Raw genomic sequence first — 18,276 nt, 5'->3', positions numbered from 1 at the left:
CTGTCCGTGGTTGCTAACTTTTTAACAATGTGGGTCATTTGTGGGGAAGAGGCTACTGGTGGAAGGTCTATTTACTGCATTTAATGAAGGTGCAGCATCCGCAGCTCTTTACCAGAGAAGTTCAAAATTTCTCAGTGTGACCCAAAGGTTAAACCAAACCACAAGGACAGCAGATTGAGCCTATGACGACCCATTACCACTGCCCGATATGAGGGACAAAGGCCTAGTTCAGGATCCTTCTCGCTTTAGGGAAACATCCCAAGGATCCAGTGGTCTTTCTCTCTTCTATGTTCACAGAGCTGCTTGTCCATTCTAGGATATCCCAACTTTTCACCACCAAAGACCCCCTGCAGCTCCCATCTCGAGCCTCTGTGATTTCTGGAAGACATCTTTATCTACCAATAAACTGCTTAAAATCGTTTCTCCCCTTTTGTTAATCAAAGTACATGAAGTGCCAATCCCATCTCCTAGTTCAGGAAAATGACTAGCAAGCCCAGCGAGAGCTGACAGGTATCATTCTAAATTCAAATGAAAAGCAGAATGCAGATGCTTTGACGAGTCTAGACAGAGGCTCATGCTCTGAGGTAGTCAGAGCAAGTTACTCGTAGAGAAACCCACGATACACAGGAGGTACTTTTGAAGTACTGAAAAGAGTGTAAGATACCTCCTGATTGCCCTAATTGATCTTTCTCTAGGTCCAAAGAACCCAGGGTCAGAATCGCAGGTCTCCCCCATTTTGGACAACGCATGAAGTGTTGCCGATGTTAAAGCCACCAGAGTTGTGGCAAAGTGGCCTTCAGAGACACCTGAAGAACATAAGCAGAGTAAGTATAGGTCCCAGTGGTTAGGATTGGCCTCACAAGACAGGCTTCTTAGATCTGGCCCCGACTCTCTGCCTCACTCGCCCATTGCCTTTGGTAAGCTATTTTTAACCTCTCTGAACTTTTCAGTTCTGTAAAATGAAGACAGGCAGTGATAAGGACTTCACAGGAGGATTAAACAAGAGAATGCACGCACACTGGTTAAGCCAGTGAGAGGTGCAAAGCTAGCACTAGGTAAATGTTAGCGATTGTCATTATTTAGTCAGCCTTGAGTCCAACCAAACACCAGCCCCAACACACATGAGCTGTGTGAACCTGGGCAAATCATTTACCTTTCCGAGTTGCAAAACCAGGTTATTGACATCTTCCTTCTTCTGGTATTGAAAAGATAAAGTGAAACATCATTTAAAGCTCCTAATAATAAAAGTGCCTTTTCCTCACCTCTTGTAACAGTTGTAGTTTAATTTTTCATACACTTGTAAGTGAAATTTACAACTTGATGCTCCAACTAATCCCTAAACATTTGTACTTGTATTCTTTTTTTAAAATTTTTATTATTATTATTATTATTATTTTTTTTTTTTTTACAGAGACAGAGTGTGAGTCAGAGAGAGGGATAGACAGGGACAGACAGACAGGAACAGACAGAGATGAGAAGCATCAATCATTAGTTTTTCATTGCGCATTGCAACACCTTAGTTGTTCATTGATTGCCCTCTCATACGTGCCTTGACCGCGGGCCTTCAGCAGACCGAGTAACCCCTTGCTGAGCCAGCGACCTTGGGTTCAAGTTGGTGGGCTTTTGCTCAAACCAGATGAGCCCACTCAAGCTGGCGACCTCAGGGTCTCGAACCTGGGTCCTCTGCATCCCAGTCCGATGCTCTATCCACTGTGCCACCGCCTGGTCAGGCATGTACTTGTATTCTTTAATATCTCCAAACATCCAACACATGAGTCTAAAAAATACATGGTAATTTAATTTCTGAGATGATAATTACATATACAAGAGGGAATGTGTGAATAATAGACCTTATCAGGAACTATAGTTCTAGTTCATGGCTTAAAAATCTTATAAATCAGATACTAGGAATACATAGGTTTTAATATTAATATTTGTACTTTTAACTGTTTTCAAGAACTCTGAAGCTCCAAGGCTTTTTTCATTTGCTGAGGTAGGAATCTGCTGTCACAGCCTGGTTTGTGGAAGAATGTTACTCAGTGGGTGAGCGGGTCTGGCTGACCACCCAGCACCTGTCCCCAGTCAGCCTTATTGTTCTCTGCTCACTCATCTTAAATCCAATGATATTACTAAGTTGATTAAAAATGTTGTTTCTTTGTGTGACTACTGCTCCTAAGAACAAATGCCCCCATAGTGGCTTCATGAATATGTGAATTCCAAAGGTCTTTGGTAAAACTTTTGCATTTTTTTCTTACCCATTTTGATTAGTCCTAATATGTTTCTAAGATGGTGCTGCCCTTTGGCAGTTCCTCAAAAAGTTAAACATAGAGTTACCATACGATCCAGCAACTCTACTCCTGAGAATATACACCCAAGAGAATTAAAAACACATATCCACACAAACATCTGTACATGAATGGTCCTAGCAGCACTATTCATTATAGCCCCCAAATGGAAATAACCCAGAAGCCTGATAAACACATAAACTGATAAATATATAAACTAAATGTGGTATGTCTATACAATGAAATATAACTTGGCAATAAAAGTAAATGTAGTGCTGATACATGCTGAACATTACGCCAGTCACAATAGATCACAATATATAATTCCACTTATACATGCAATGTTCAGAATAGGCAAATCGATAGGAACAGAAAGTTGATTGGTGGCTTCCATGGGACAGAGGGATGAGGAGAGTAGGTCAGAAAGTGAGTAATGTGAGTACAAGTTTCTTACTGTATTGATAACAATATTCTAAAATTGATAGTGGTGATGGGTGCCCAACTCTGTGAATCCACTAAAAGTCAGTAAACTGTACATGTTAATTGGATAAACTTATGGTATGATGAATTATATCTCAATAAAATTGTTTTTAAAATACCATTACTACCCACGAAAAACCATCTCTGTAAACCAAGAAGATTTCTAATGATCCATGTATTGTAAGGGGCATTTGAGAAATTTAAAAATTCCAAAGCAAAAAAAAAAAGCAAGTTAACTTCAGCGTCATCTTTCTAATAAGACTACGAACATGAAAAAGCATTTACTAACCCTATAATATGAATTTTGTAAGTCTTCTATAAACATTGCATTTGAAGCGTTTTTGGAGGGAGTGGCTTCACCATAGTTGAAGTTCCCAACCAGGAGATCAGGAACTACCTATAACCTCCTTCTTGCCCGTCCTCCCTGCCCCCTAGTGCCTTAGGCTTAGCTCTCACCAGCTCCCAAATGGTCTCCCCTCTCCACCTCCAATTTCCCTCCCCTCAAGCCTAGCAATCGCAACATGAATCAGCTTAGACTAATCTCATTTTAAATTTTTCTTCACGAATATGTTCATCTAAACGTTGTCTGTAAGACGTTTATATTTTGTTCTTACACATTTTAACTAACCTTAAGTTACTTCTAAAATGGTGTGGTGCAGCCACAATGGAAAAAGTTTGGCAGTTCCTCAGAAAGCTAAACATCAAGTTAATCCTACACCCAATAATTCCATGCATCACTATATTTTGTGTTTGTTTTCTATATTAAAATTTCTACAATAAAAGAAAAAGGAAAGCAAAAACAAAAATAAAGCTTTATTTGCTGTGTTGGTCCTCCAAAAAAAAGTTCCAAGTTCCTTAGAAGCCGCCATCCAGCCTGTCTTTATGATAATGGCTCCAACCGATTTCTCCAGCCTAGCCTCCCAGATCCTCCTTGCCCGACTCGATACTCGATGCAAACAAACCGTACTCACATTCCAAAAACTCACCCTTCCCAAGTATGTTTCCATGTCTCAGCACCTGTTTTCCCTTGGCTACAAATACCCAATCCCTTTTCATAGCTTATGAGTTATTGTTTCTCTTGCAAGACCCAGGTCCATACCCATAAGCAAACTGCATCACTCTTGACAAAGCTGCCAAACCCCTTCCTTACCACTACAAAGTATGGAGTGTGTGTGTGTGTGTGTGTGTGTAATTATGCAAAACTCTCCCCCATTCACCAACCTGGGAATTCTTTTTTGCTGATTTTTTTTTTAATTTATTAATCTTAGAGACAGGGAGAGAGAGAAAGAGAGAACCATTGATTTGTTGCTCCATCCGTCCATGCATTCATTGGTTGACCCCCTCACCTGTCCAACCGGGCATCAAACCCACAATCCTTGCACACTGTGGTGACACTCCAACCAACAGAGCTACCAGGCCAAGGCCAGCCTGGGAATTCTTACAGAGCAAGGAACCTCCAGGATAGCATATAGTAGGTGCTCAAGGAACATCTGCAAAAAATGTATACTTGAAAAGACAGATACAAACACAGATTTAAATCGACTCTCTAGAAATTATATGCTTGTTGCTGCAAACTAATTTAGGGGCCAGATGTAAAGAAACCATCAATGAGAATGGCTTCCTTCATGTCAATATAATCATGTGTATTATGTGTTTTAGAGATACATAAACAGGAACCAAAGCATACTGCTTATTATAACAAGGCGCTTATACTCATTTGCATTTCTCTACATAGCTCTCTAGGCATATAATTTTGTTAATTTGTGACAAACCTCAAAAACACACTTACCACCAATACTGATTGCAATATATACTTTCAAAGCGCACAGAAATCACCAAGTTCCTTTCAAAAGTTTCCAACTGGGTCTTATGTGTGTTATTTTGTTCGGTTTGTTTTTAATTTGGAAATTTTAAAGCAAATCATAATTTATAATTTAATCTGGACCTAACAGGAGAATAGTTTCACAGTGATGTTCCAGAACCTACCAAGACTTCTTTGGATGGCTGCCAATTGAGGCATGACCTTGAGAAAATTATTTAATCTGAGGCTGAGTTTCCTCCTCTGTCAAATTAGAGTAATTTCTATCTCAAGAGGTGGTGGAATAGCTTTTAAAGAGCAAAAACTCCGAAAACATGGGCTCTCTTTTTTCTCTCCTTCAATACATCATTTGAAAAAGATGGTGCCTGCCTGAGCTCAAATCAGTCAGCGGCTATCTTTGGTTAAGAAGCACTTTCTAAAACGTGCGTCAGTTTGAAAAGTTCCATATCACAGATGGCCTAGTCCTTCAAATTCGTCTCATGTATCTCTGACCTCTCTCAACTCCCCCCCCCCCCCCACTGATCTGGATTAAAAGTTAAACCTGTTGTCTTGTTCCTCTTTTAATAGACACCAGCAAGAGAAAGAGTAGCCTCCAGAGCTCTCTGGAGAGCTCTGCCGCAGAGATGGTATCAAATTTCAAACTGACAAGTAAACACCTGAACAGCAAAATGTAGAATGCCAAGACCTTGGTTCTAGGCCTTGCTCTTTCACTGTCACTGGACAATTCCAGGGTCACTGGACCTTTCCAGGCCTGGAATTGTGAATCCCGGGAGTGAGTAGGACCCCACAACAGTGATGACAGCAGCTACCCCCTGCTGAGTGTGTGCACTGCTCTCTGCCACACAGATCCTCACAACCTCACACGCAGACATTATTCCATTTTACAAATGAGAAAATTGAGGCTTGGGAGACATTCGGTAATTGCCGAAGCTTATATATATAGCTAATAATAGTAAGTAAACTCCCATGTGTCTGACTCCAAAACCAGTGCTTTACCCCTCAGACCTCCCAACCTTCCCCTGTTCAAAGAGGCCTGTTTTTTTGACTGAGATAAACAAAATGACCTTGGTATTGTTGATAATGATGTCTCCGAGGGACTTTCAAATTCCATGAATTTAGGCAATGAAAAACTGCTCCGATGGCACTTTCTTGATTACGTCCACAGACAGGTTCATTTATTTAGGTGAAGCTCTGTCTTCTCCACTGCCTGAAGTGATCTTCAAGTTAAGACTCATATCTGTGTCCTCTACTGAGCCCTACAGAACATACTGTACATATTCAGACTCAATCAAATTAAAATAAATAAAATGAGATGAAAGAGAAAAGAGTGGGTCTTCTTGGCATTAACTGCATTGAAAAGTGGGCAGCCAGAACACTGGTGTCTATCTAGTGAAGCCGATGCCCTTGTGCAAGCTTACTAACTTCTCTGAGCTGCGGCTGCCTCATCTATAAAAGGGATCTAATATCTATACCACATGGTTAGCATGAATAATAAATATGATAACCAGAACAGTTATTCCCTTTATCAACAAATATGTGGAGTGCCCTGGAGAACAAGCTTTTTGATCATTTTCAATCACAGATGTTTTATTTAATTAGGTTTTTTTCTAGGCTGTCAAAAGATACAGAGAAGAACTGATGCTAAAACAGACCATTTGTACAAACCTCTTCCCACCCTTCTAAGGTGTATTTGTGGTTCTCTTAAGATGGTATGGCATCTTTCTTTCAAAGAAGGAGGAGGCAGCCCCCAAAGGCTATTGAAGTTCCTACACCGTAACTCTCTCCGACCAGAAAACCTGCCACTGCTCTTCTTCAGCTAATGGGAAACATTTGTATTTCTTCTGCCCGGTTCTAGCTTAGGAGTCTCCTTACAATTTTTTTCTCCTCAGGTATTTCAGGCAACTCTATTGCCAAACAATGAAAGGATTCCTTAGAACCACTGAGGAGTGAGGGCTGGGGGAAGAAAAGGAAGTTACTATTATGACTATGAATAATATTAGCAACATAATACCTGATGATGATACAGTGGGTTTTTTTGTTTGTTTGTTTGGGTTTGTTTTTTTTTTAACAGAGAGAGAGTCAGAGAGAGGGATAGACAGGGACAGACAGGCAGGAACGGAGAGATGAGAAGCATCAATCATTAGTTTTTTAGTTGCGACACCTTAGTTGTTCATCGATTGCTTTCTCATATGTGCCTTGACCGCCGGCCTTCAGCAGACCGAGTAACCCCTTGCTGGAGCCAGCGACCTTGGGTTCAAGCTGGTGAGCTTTTGCTCAAACCAGATGAGCCCGTGCTCAAGCTGGAGACCTCGGGGTCTCGAACCTGGGTCCTCGGCATCCCAGTCTGACGCTCTATCCACTGCGCCACTGCCTGGTCAGGCAATGATAGTGTTTTTTAACTTTTCAAAGTGCTTTCAGATCCATGGTCTCATCTGAGTGTTATCGCAGGTAGGTTCACTGGGTTTGCTTATTTCTTTTACAGGTCAGGAAACTGAAGCCTGGACAGGGTAAATAATTTTTGCCTCTGTCACACCGATCTTAGTTTTATGTCAAGATTCAAACTCATCTGTGCGTGAATCCAAAGCTTGTATTATTTCTACATAACTTTGCTAACTTTGATCTATTAAAGGCTCTGTTGGGGAGTCTAATTTATTCCATTCACTTTTTACTCATTTACAAACTTCAGTATCTCAAAAGAAAATACTTAGTTAACACATCATTTATCCAAAGTGATCAGTTAGCTGGCAACTTGAACTATCTAGAACTCAGTTTAGAACCCAGAAGTAAAAACAAATCTCAGCCTCTCAGCAATTAGGAGACCCCACCAAGTCCTTGCACTAAAGATCACAGCAGACCTGAGGGTGGCACGCAGAGGTAATTTTTCCTTTTGAAAGAACTGTAACAAGCTTGTTTGTCTTTACTGAGAATGACAGGTGCACTGGCCACAATGGAAAAAAAAGTACAGACAAGCTAACAATGTGTAAAGTGCCAGAACATTCAGTGCAGGGACAAAAGCCCTCCACATATGTTAATTGCCCTTAAGACATCAGTTGTTAAACAGCATAGTGATTCTCAAATTGGCCTAATCAGAACCACCAGAAGCTTTGATAAAATACAGAATCCCAAGCACTAGCCGAAAGCCTACTACTGATTTTGACTCTCCGAGGAATGGGTCTGAGAACATGTATTTCACACCAGATGGGTCTCCTTATTAGGTGAATATGGGTAATATTGACTTAGTAGGCATCCCCAAAATAGATTATTACTCCTCAAATAATGTGACTGAACTGAACTGACACACAGGGTAGGGTTTCTCAATCTGACTGCCTACACAGGGAAGAAGTCCTTGAGGATGGTCCCGTTAGTATCATGCTATGACCAACTGGGCTTGCCAGCCCAAACAGCTGCACAGGAAGGGGGGAAGAAAGAGTCAAAATTAACAGGAAATTCATTGGGCTAAAAGTAGAGAAGGCCACAGACTGACTTTAGCCATCTTCCCCAAAGGCAACTACACCCTCATGGTATATCTCTTAAGTATATTAGAACATTAGGGAAGAAGAAGCAAATTAAAAAAAAAAAAAAAAAAAACAAGACTAGCCATTCTGGACAATGAGAAAATAGAGGTTTTCAACCATCCTAGGAAAATCAGCTGGGATTACCTACTAAATGGAGGTTCCCTTATTTATTGAAGTCATTGCAGGATGCTCAGCTAGATAGTTCACCAGTTGATTAAAGAAAACCTGTTTCTATATTCTGTGGTTCACATGGTAGATTAAGTTAGCAAAACCTATCGAGTTATTAAAGACACATACTCCGTGACCACAGTAACTGAACAACAGAAAGAAGGCAAGTCATCTTGTTTACTTGTGATGACTATAAATTTCAAGAGGCAGGTAAAACGTCCAGCCAAGAGAAATCTTAGCCAGTATCTCAGCAGATTGGATGAACTTCAGTGAAAGTGCTTACCATTTCTCCAGAATGAACACAATGTAAGCAAATTGTCAGCAGCAGTTCTTGGGTAAAAAAAAATGTAACAACTTGTCACAAGAAAAGTTATTACTGGGTTTCTACATCACAAGACCTACCAGACAAATAATATTGTTAGAATTAGAAAAGGTCAGAGATTATCCAGTCTCTTCCCTTTGTTGCAATTATAAAGAAACAAAGCCCCAGAAAAGTCAACTGAATTTTCCCAGTCATATAGTCATGTAGTGGCAGTACAAGGCCAGAACTTATTTTTCTAGACTACTCATTGCTGTGAGGACTCAATGTGGTAATGTATGATGAAGAGCTAAACAGACAGCATGCAAGAAGTAGGCAGTCAGCACATGTGAGTGTCATTCCTCTCTTCTTAAAATTGGTCACAGAATGTTGTATGGCAGCCTTGGGCATCAGACATAATCTCACCCAACCAGCCATTCTACCAATGGAAACAAAACAAAACAAAATAAAAACTGAGATCGAGAGAAAGCCACAACCACACACCCAGATGGTGCCATTAGATGGCCTGGAATCCGAAGTCTCTGGTTTCAAATCACCCATTCTCTTCACTACACAACACTGTCTCCCTCTCACTATCAAAAATGAATAGTTTAATGATACATGATGATTTTATGTATCCCATATAGGAAAACAGTGCTAGAATTATATTTAACCATTTAATTGCAAATTGAAAACATCCAAAAACATCCTGGAACCAATAAATTATCTAGCAGGGTTGCTGACTATCCAAATTCAACATTTCTACCTGTTTGAACCTCTCTTTCTGCCTCATGGCACCCCATCCATTGACTTTGTTTTCTGTTGGAGAATGGAACAGGAGTCAGGACCTTCAGACCATCCAGACCACCACCTGCTTCCTTAAACATCTCCTGTCTCTTCCATAACCTCAGTTAACCTACCTCCTAGTATCAAATACCACATGAAGAGCAGTCTTTCTGAACAAAAACACATTCTCTAAAGAGGATGAGATGATAATCTAGGGCTCAAGAATGCTGCTAAAGTTTAGATCAACAATGAATGGAAATCATCTGTCCTCAACGTATTGGGCAAATGTTCCGTTCTTTTCTTTGAAGGGAATGGTTTATGGTCTTCACTATGACATCATTACTGAGTATTTATTTCATGGTCTCATCTACCAATGGGACATAATATATAAAAATAATCACAAAACCTTCATCCAGAGCTCCAGATTACAAATCCCTTGCATTTGTCCAAGTCCTAAGAGATGACAAAATAAGTTTGACATCCAGTATGTCTTCTGATCCTCACAGCAACGTGGTTAGTGGTCGTTCTGATCACCATTTTGCAGATGTGCTAGCTGAACTAAGAGGATGAAGGGCCCTGAACAGGCCCACAGGCCAGAAAGCGGGACCTGTCTAAAACTGCCTACCCAGGAAAGTGCATGGGTTGGAAGGTGGCACTCCATTCGGATCTAGAGAGGGACACAGGGAAGAGGAAAGGCCTGGCACATAAACGGCAGCTCAACATGGATTTATCACGTCTTTGCACTGTGCTACAACCACGTACTGCTTCGTGTTCTTTCTTTGGAACTACTGTCTCATGGGGTAAAAAGTGCCCTCAAAATCTGGGAATTACTTATTACTAGAACTAGCTCCCAATCAAAACAATGTCATGAAGCAACAAGGCCACATCACTTATTGAACTGCCTTATCCATCTGCTTAGGAGCAAATGGGTAACTGGGAAATGTGGAGAGGCAGGATTTTTCCGATGAGAATCTGAGTTTCAGGATTCTTCAGATATGACAGGAGAGGGGGATGGACTCCAGTCACGTTCACTGAGAGTTAGGGATCAACTTCAATATAAATCTGCCCTTCCCCTCTCAGACACTTGGTTTTCTCATCTATAAAATGGGGATAATCTTTTCATGAGGGTTTCAGTGAAGAGTACATAAGGTAATTGATATCAAAAAGAGGCTAGCGATAATAGAGGCACCCCTCCCTTCTTGCCTGAGAATATTCTCTACTGCTCTCATGTAAGTAACCTCATACACCAGAACCAATGCACAGAAAACAGGGAGATATATATATTACTTAATGGCAAGGAAAACAAAATCAATTTCAGAAAAACTACCATGCCAAGATTCACAACTGAAAAGGTGAAGATAGCTGTCCCATGGAAGGTAAACTCTCCCTGGTGCTCTCAACACAGGATTTTTTGACCATCAAACAAGAGCAGACTTGTGTTTTTTCATGAAGAGGTTAACATTCTAAAAGCTATGTGGAACAAGTTACACTGCTTGCATATTTCCACTTACATAACACTTCTATAGCACAGGAGCTTTTTTTTCCACCCCAGATAAAGGAGATGAAGTTTGGTATATATTCCTGCAATAGAATAAACAGAAAACTCTGTCTCTCTTTTTAATATATTAGTGCCCTGTAATCTGAACCATATAATCAATAAACTATATAAAAAATTAAACCATACTGACAGTCTTAGGCAAAAAGTAAAATAAGTAAAAACAGTTTTTTTAGGACTGTGGTGTGTGGAATATTAAAATCACATGCTGTGTTATTAATTTTCTTTTGGAAGCCTAATAAGAGTTCTCCTGCATAAATTTCTCAAGTAAATATTTACCTTACAGTTTTTCCCATTAAAGTTGTTTAAAGCACTATATTAGTGGTATTGTAATTAGCCCCATGCTTAGGGGAGACACTGATAATAGGTCACTTTGAAAATGACTTAGTTGATATGGCTTTAATGGCAAGGCACATACTTTAGACGGATAGCAATGTGCATCTTATAATAAAATACAAGGTGCTATTATCATTAGTTTTCAAGGTAAACAAAATCACTTATTCAAACAGATCAGTAGTGAGTAAACGTAATAAACAACCCGGTTTAGAACATTAGATTGGGGTGGGGGTACTGGGAGAGTTGAGGCAGGTGAAACATACACCTTCCTTATACTTTTCATGCACAACGGAGCAGCTTGGGGTTTTTGTGTCCCTGCCTACAAAACAGCTGATAGGTGTGTCTTTTTTGCAAATTCTTTCACACCTGTTTCTCTTTTAATAATAATACACCATTTCTTGGGACTGGAGAAGGAGAGCAATGATGCTGTACAAAGGCTGTCAAGCATGTTCTAGCTGGGCTTCCTAGTCACCAAGTAGGAGGTAAAAGGGTACACTGGACCAGGTGGCAAGAAAGAGATCTCCCTACCACCAACCAAACACACCAGTAAACCACTGGAAGCTCCAGGCGAGTTTATAGCAAACAGCTTCAATGTGTTTAGCGTTTCCTGATTCTCCTCCAGCACCCGGGAGGGTCTTTTAAAAATTCAATAGCTTGGCAAAGAAAGTATTAATATTCCCACTGTGCATGATAATAAACCAGCTGCGTTCAGGAAGGTAGGCCCTCCAGTGACAATTCCTTTACATAGCATCTTAATGTTGAATTTCCATGAAGAGGGATTTGCAGTTACTTTTCTTCTTTTGCAGAGCACAATTTTACCCTAAACTATCTCCCCATATCTAAAGGGGGTCATTCTAATTTTTAAACTCTAAGAGACCCATCTATTTCTTGACTCTCAAAATTTACTATGGACAGGAAAGCCAAGGAGGAATGGATTTCAGCAAGGACCCAGCTACAGCAAGTCAGGAGCAGAGGTAGCGTAAGTCCAGCCCAAGAAGTCTCTGGTGTGCACAATGGGTCTGGACAAATCCATTTCAAAGGGGGCTTAAGTCTCTGTGCAGGAGTTCTATTTTAAGGGAGCTGAATAGGGAACACAGATGTTTCTCAGTTTAGCGGAGTTGGCAGAGCAGCTCTGGACCAAATCCGAGTTCTTAATGCAGGAAGGGGCCTTGGAGAGCATCTAGTGCAACCCACTCCCTCAATTGATGAGGAAACTGAGGCCAATGAGGCAGTTGGGTGGCACACCCAACAACTGGCAGAGGGGCAGTGTTCTGATGACAAGTCCTGTGCGCTTTCCATTACACCATGATTCGTTTAAAAAAAAAAAAATTCTAGGCTGACTTCAACCTTGGAACTCCTGTAGGTTCGTGTCAGTAGCGTTTTCCCTCCCTGCACCGAGTTCATAAATCCTCTCCCACTCCAATTCCTTTCACTCCCACAGATCCTCCAACTACTTTGATAAACAGAAGTGGACTATGGCCTCAACCTTCTGGGGTGCATTAATTGTGGTCCCAAAACTTGACGGCGGTTTGCTCTTTCTCACTGTCTCAGAGTCCTCACCGGTGTGATGGGGCTACTCACGCGAGCTGCAGGAGTCAAGAAAAGGGCTACTTTAAACGACCACCTGGCACACAGCAGGCGCCTAAACAATGACTATAGAATGGGTACCTGCATCAAGCCCCTAGAGCACCTTCCAAACCCCTAGGAGGCGTTGAGGAGAGGAGCGAGTGGAAAGGCCAGCCTGCAAGTCCAGCCCGGCCGGGGCAGCAACGGCGGAAGGGGTTGGTTGTTTACATACAGTCAGGGGAAGGCAGCTCGGCTCCAGGCAGGAGCCGGCGCTCCAAGCACATCCATTTTATTTGGATGGAGAGCAACAAGCAACGTGCTGGGTCTAAAGCATGGTTCAGCCAGCTTCCCCTATTCTAAGAGGATGAACCCACATCTTCCGTGGGATTCCACCTGGGCTTCCAAGTGGAGACGGCTTTTAAAGAGCTGGTTTACAGTTGCCCGCGAAAGCCTAAGCACGCCCAAATATTCACGTGCAGGCCGGGAAGTCGATGGGATCGGGGAGGGCTCGGGCCAGGGGGCCAGAGGGAAGCGAAATCTCCCCTGAGAAGGCTGTGGGGGCCTCCCGGGGCTGACAGCGCGGCGGTGCCCGGAGACGCAGCGAGCTGGCGGCCCCGCGCCAGCGAGGAAGTGCGGAGCCCCGCGCGCAGGCACCCCTCCGGGCTGGGACCCGCGCCGAGCGAGGAGGGGTCAGGGGCCGGGGGACAGCGGGGCTGGGCTCACCCAAAAAGAGGCAAAAGAGGTCGAGGCAGATGAGCAGCACCCGCTTGCTGCCGCCCTTCCTTGGGTTGTTGTTGAGCGCCGGGCTGCCGCCGTTCTTGCTCTCCGGGACGATCGCCTTGTCGTACTTGTAGTTTTGCATGGCGCTGGCTGCGGCGCGAGCCTCCCGCCCCGCGAAGACGCCCCGCAATAGCAGCCAAACACCCGGACGCCGGGGTCGCTAACTGGCCGAGGCTGCTCGGGAGAGTGGCGGGTCGGCCCAGGTTTGGGAAGCCACAGCGCGAGTGCGGCTTCGCTGCCTGCTTCCAACACAGACGGTGGTGTTTTCTGCTCCCTTCTGGGTGCCTCTGCCTTCTTTGCTCTATCAGCCCCAAATTGTTCGAAAGTCCAAGGGGAAGGGAGCCAAATCCAGAGCAGAAACTTTTGCAGAGCTGCCCTGCTCGGGACGAGCCGGGGTGGCGTGTGTCTGCGAGCGCAAGAGAGCGAGTGGGGAGCGCGGGCACTGGGCCACCTTCCTCCGCAGCTGGTGACTTAATGAATGGGAGCTGCGCGCAGCCCAGCCACTCCGGAGCGCCTGCCCCAACTCCAACTTTTCCTCCTCCTCCTTCTCCTCCTCCTCCTCCTCCTCCTCCTCCTCCTGCTGCCGCTGCTGTTGCTGCTGCTGCTGCTGCTGCCGCCGCCGCCGCGGCTGCTGTTGTGATCGCCTTGGGTTTGTTTTCTGCACTTTTATTTCACGAGGTCCTTTAAAAAGAGAGAGAGAGAGAACGAGAGGTACCTCCTCACTTGGCTCTGAAGGGATTCAGAAAGCACAGCCCCTTCCTTAAACTGCCTAAGACGTAGGATAATTAAGGCCACATTTCCCCCACCCCCTTCCAAAAAAAAAAAAAAAAAAAAACTAAAAGGAAAAGTTACTTTCAAACCAGAGAATCAGGGAGCCCCTAGCGTTCAGAAACATCAGATTGTCACAAAAGGGGAGGGGGGGAATATATTCACGTTTTCATATATATGGAACATTTTCTCGCTGGCCTGGGGTCAGGCAAAAGTTAAGTCTTCACAGCTGAAATGTACTTCTCCTCACAAATTTGAAGATTTTGGGCCTCCCCTCACCCCGCACCCCCAAGTCTTTATTTCTATTTGAATTGCATTATCCTGAAAATATTCAGGGAAAAACTGTCTTTGGTTTCTTGAAGATCTTAACACCCAGCACTATACACTGTTCCAGATTCTGGGGACAGTAATATGAAAAAGACTGCAGAACTCAGGAGCTGGACTTCATAGATTTTATTCCTGGCTGTGCCTCAGTTTCCCCACATGTAAACTGGAGATGATAACTCTCCCAAATAGAGTAATTGTGTAGATTTAGTTAGTTAATCCATGTAAGCCCTAGAACAGTGCCGGGTACACAGGAGGTGCCATGTATGGGTTCCCTGAGCTTTACTCCTGCTTCTGGACTGAAGGAGGCCGGAGCCCTCAAGCCCCTGTGCTAGTTCAGCAGGCCTCAGTGCCACCTGTACAGTGGGGGGGGAGGGGGGAGTGGAGCAGGAGGTATCAGGTTTAACTTGAGTTTTGGGGCAGTCTAAGCTTTACCTTAGATTGTCATTTTATTTTTAAATTATTTTGTGTGACATAATCACTTAATATTTTTTCCAGGTAAAACATTCCCCAGGCAAGGGCAAGGACCTTCCTTTATATTTTCTATAGTGCCTAGAAGAGAGCTAAGCACACAGTGGACAATAAATGAACATTTCTTCCAGATGTCTCTTTTAATGCATCCTGTAGCTTCATAATACATTTACACTGACTTGTTATGGGGTTCCATAACCTTATATCCAGACACCATCAGCCACTTGCCCATTTTCAAACAGTCTTTTTATATTCCACACCCTTGCCTTCCTACTCCCTCTGCCTCTAAAGCACGTCCATCCCTTCTCTTGCTCCCCAAATAGTGCTCTTGCTTTACGGTCCTCGGAAATGCCACCTCCTCTCTCAGCCCTTTCTTGACCCCTGGACAGAATTTAACTTCATCTTCGACACTTTGTTTATAGCACTCTGGTAACGCTTATCACAGTCTGATTGGTGTTGTAGTTAGTAAAGACTAGTCCACTCTATAAATTATCAGTTTCACAGCATATCCCCCTACCTGGCACGCGGCTTAGTGGCTGCTGGATTAAACTCAAGTCCAGACTGAATAACAATAAGTGGGGCTGATAAAGAAAGGCCAAAGTGCTGTCCTCTGGGAGTTAGAGTAAGTGACTCTCCAAGACAGTGCTAAAGCTGGGACACTGCACATAAGAAAGAAAGAAAAATAGCAGCAAGTAAAAGCCAGGGTAACGGACGGAACAGATTCCTTAGATAGCTTTTCAGTGAGAAATTCCTTCTCTTGAAATATTGAAGTAACAGAAAAAATACAAGGCTGATTTTTTACCATTATCGACATTGTTAAAAAGAATTTAGGGACTCCAGTGTCTCTCCCTTGCCTGTCTAACTTTCTTTGCGATTATAATCATTCTTCAAGTTCTAAGTTATCAAACCATACCTTGGGAATTTCCATCTAAAAGTGATGGCCTCCCTGAAACTACACCCCACTCTGCTCTATGCCTTCTTAGAGCCCGAAAAGTCCTTATGGCATCTGTACTACTCGGAAGGCCACTTATATTCTACTGTGTACAACTCCATTCTTCTTTTTTTTTTTTTTTTTTTTTTTTTTTTTTTAGTGAGAGGAGGGAGGCAGAGACAGACTCCTGCATGTGCCTTTACCAGGATCCACCCAGCAAGCCCACTAGGGAACAATGCTCTGCCCATCTGGGATCAGTGCTTCATTGCTTGGCAACAGAGCCATATATTTTTTTAGTGCCTGAGGGAGCCATCCTCAGCACCGGAAGCTAACTCACTCCAGCCAGTTGAGCCATGGCTCCGGGAGGGAAAGAGAGAGACAGAGAGACAGAGAAGGGGAGAGGGAGGGGTGGAGAAGCAGATAGTCACTTCTCTTATGTGCCCTGACCGGAAATTGAATCCCGGGCTTCCACACACCAGGCTGATGCTCTATCACTGAGTCAACCAGCCAGGGCACAACTCTGTTCTATTATTTGAATTTTATAGTTACCTCTCTTTTCATTATCTGTAAAATGACATTTATTAATTTAAAACTAAAAGCCAGACTTTTACTATCGTTAAATGTATTATAACTCAGCAATCCTTGTTGGTTTCTTTCAAGTTACAGGGCAAGATTGTTAACTTAGCTGGCACTGGATTGAATACTATGCTGATAGCAAAATGGCACCAGATGTTAGACCAACGAAGTCAGATCGGACCTCAGTTCAGCAACCTCGGTACCTGAGTTCTGGCTAAGAAAGAATTCAGAGCCAAGACTCAAATATAAGGAAAAACTTATTTACAAAGTCACAGATGTAAAAGAAGTGAGCTGTAGAAGAAATGGCTCAAGAAATAAGCTACAAAGGCAAAAGAAGAGCCCTTGGAGCTTAGGAGAAAGAGTGAGGCAAGGAAAACATTCCTAGGAAGGTGGTGGGAAAGGTGCGATTGTGTACCATAGAGAAAGCTGTTCTGGGTCCCTGGTTCTCAGTGTTTTTAAGGCGAGGAATTTAGGGGAGGTCCCAGGGAAGGATCTCAATAGAATATCCATCAACTCTTCAGGTGTGTCCTTTCAGAGTTGTGGTCTCCACTGATTGGGCAGGGGGCTGTTAGTTATCCAATCTGGTCCTGATGTCTGCCATGGTGTCACTTTGTCTGGTTTTGCTGCTTTTCTGGGCCTGGAGCTGAAACACAACTGTAGCCTAAATGTCATCTCTAGTTTGACCAAACTCTGTCTCCAGGGTCAACAGACCAGAGCCTTTGTTCCTAAGGTTATTTGATGCGGGTCAGAGCTTCATTGTCCTGAGGTTCCAATGCTTAAGGGAATAATCTTGCAAGGGCTTGTATGGGAGTCATACGAGGCTATTTTTCCGGCCCCTTGTTTCTCCACTGAGGGGATCTAAGATAGCGATATGAAAGGTCAGGGGATTTAAACCACATGACCAGCGATATGCTGGGGGAGGAAAGGTCACCCTAGGGATGAGGTGCCTGTCTTCCAGTTTTTGCCCATTGCTAAGCTAAGCACCTGGGGCTTTCTGTCCTTGTGACCGCATGTATCTAGCCCATTGTCCTTGCTCTGCTCATGTGTCTCTAACTGCTTACCACATTGGGAACTCATTTTGCTTTAAGGTGCTCTAAATTAAACTCAGCTAATTATTAAGAAGGATAAAAACCTGCTATTCCATGAGCAAATGAAAGAGAAAATTATTGGCTGTTTAAAAGAGAGTTATATTTCCATTTAAAAGGGTCTATGTATGGGTCATTATTTTTTTTTTCATAACAAAAAGATCATAGTGTTAATTGGTGCACAGAGTTGTATGCAAACGCGTATATTTGGATAACTCTTTGAGGGAAGAGAACACTGCAAAGACTCATTGAAACTGACTTGAACAAGCCATAAATATAGTGTCAATACCATTCTTTCAATAACAGGAAATAAAATAGCCTACCAGATACATAAATATGAAGGCTTCTCTGCTATAAAACCTAAAATTGAACAATCAAACGAGCAAGTAAAATGCCACAGAACAGACTTGATATTTTAGAATGGTGTCATTTCAAAGTAATTTACTAATTAAAATTCCTCCCAGTAAACAGAGCCTACCAAAATTTACAACTAAAATGGCATCCAGATCATTAAACTAGTCTGTATAAAAACT

The 18,276-nt window shown here is 42.8% G+C and overlaps 1 protein-coding gene across 1 annotated transcript in view; it reads right to left on the bottom strand.

The window, feature by feature from the left end:
* Positions 1-14,238, bottom strand: part of PLPP3 (phospholipid phosphatase 3) — an 84,808-nt gene extending 70,570 nt beyond the window's left edge. Inside the window, exon 1 of the mRNA XM_066269087.1 lies at positions 13,532-14,238. Within this exon, the coding sequence (XP_066125184.1) occupies positions 13,532-13,670 (139 nt within the window). The 5' untranslated portion in view covers positions 13,671-14,238. The remainder of the gene's footprint in view (positions 1-13,531) is intronic.
* Between the last annotated feature and the right edge of the window lie 4,038 nt (positions 14,239-18,276).

Source organism: Saccopteryx bilineata, chromosome 3, assembly GCF_036850765.1.
Source record: "Saccopteryx bilineata isolate mSacBil1 chromosome 3, mSacBil1_pri_phased_curated, whole genome shotgun sequence".
NCBI classification, from domain to species: domain Eukaryota; kingdom Metazoa; phylum Chordata; class Mammalia; order Chiroptera; family Emballonuridae; genus Saccopteryx; species Saccopteryx bilineata.
The sequence above is the reverse complement of the archived record's forward strand: the minus strand, read 5'-3'. Positions and strand labels throughout refer to the sequence as shown.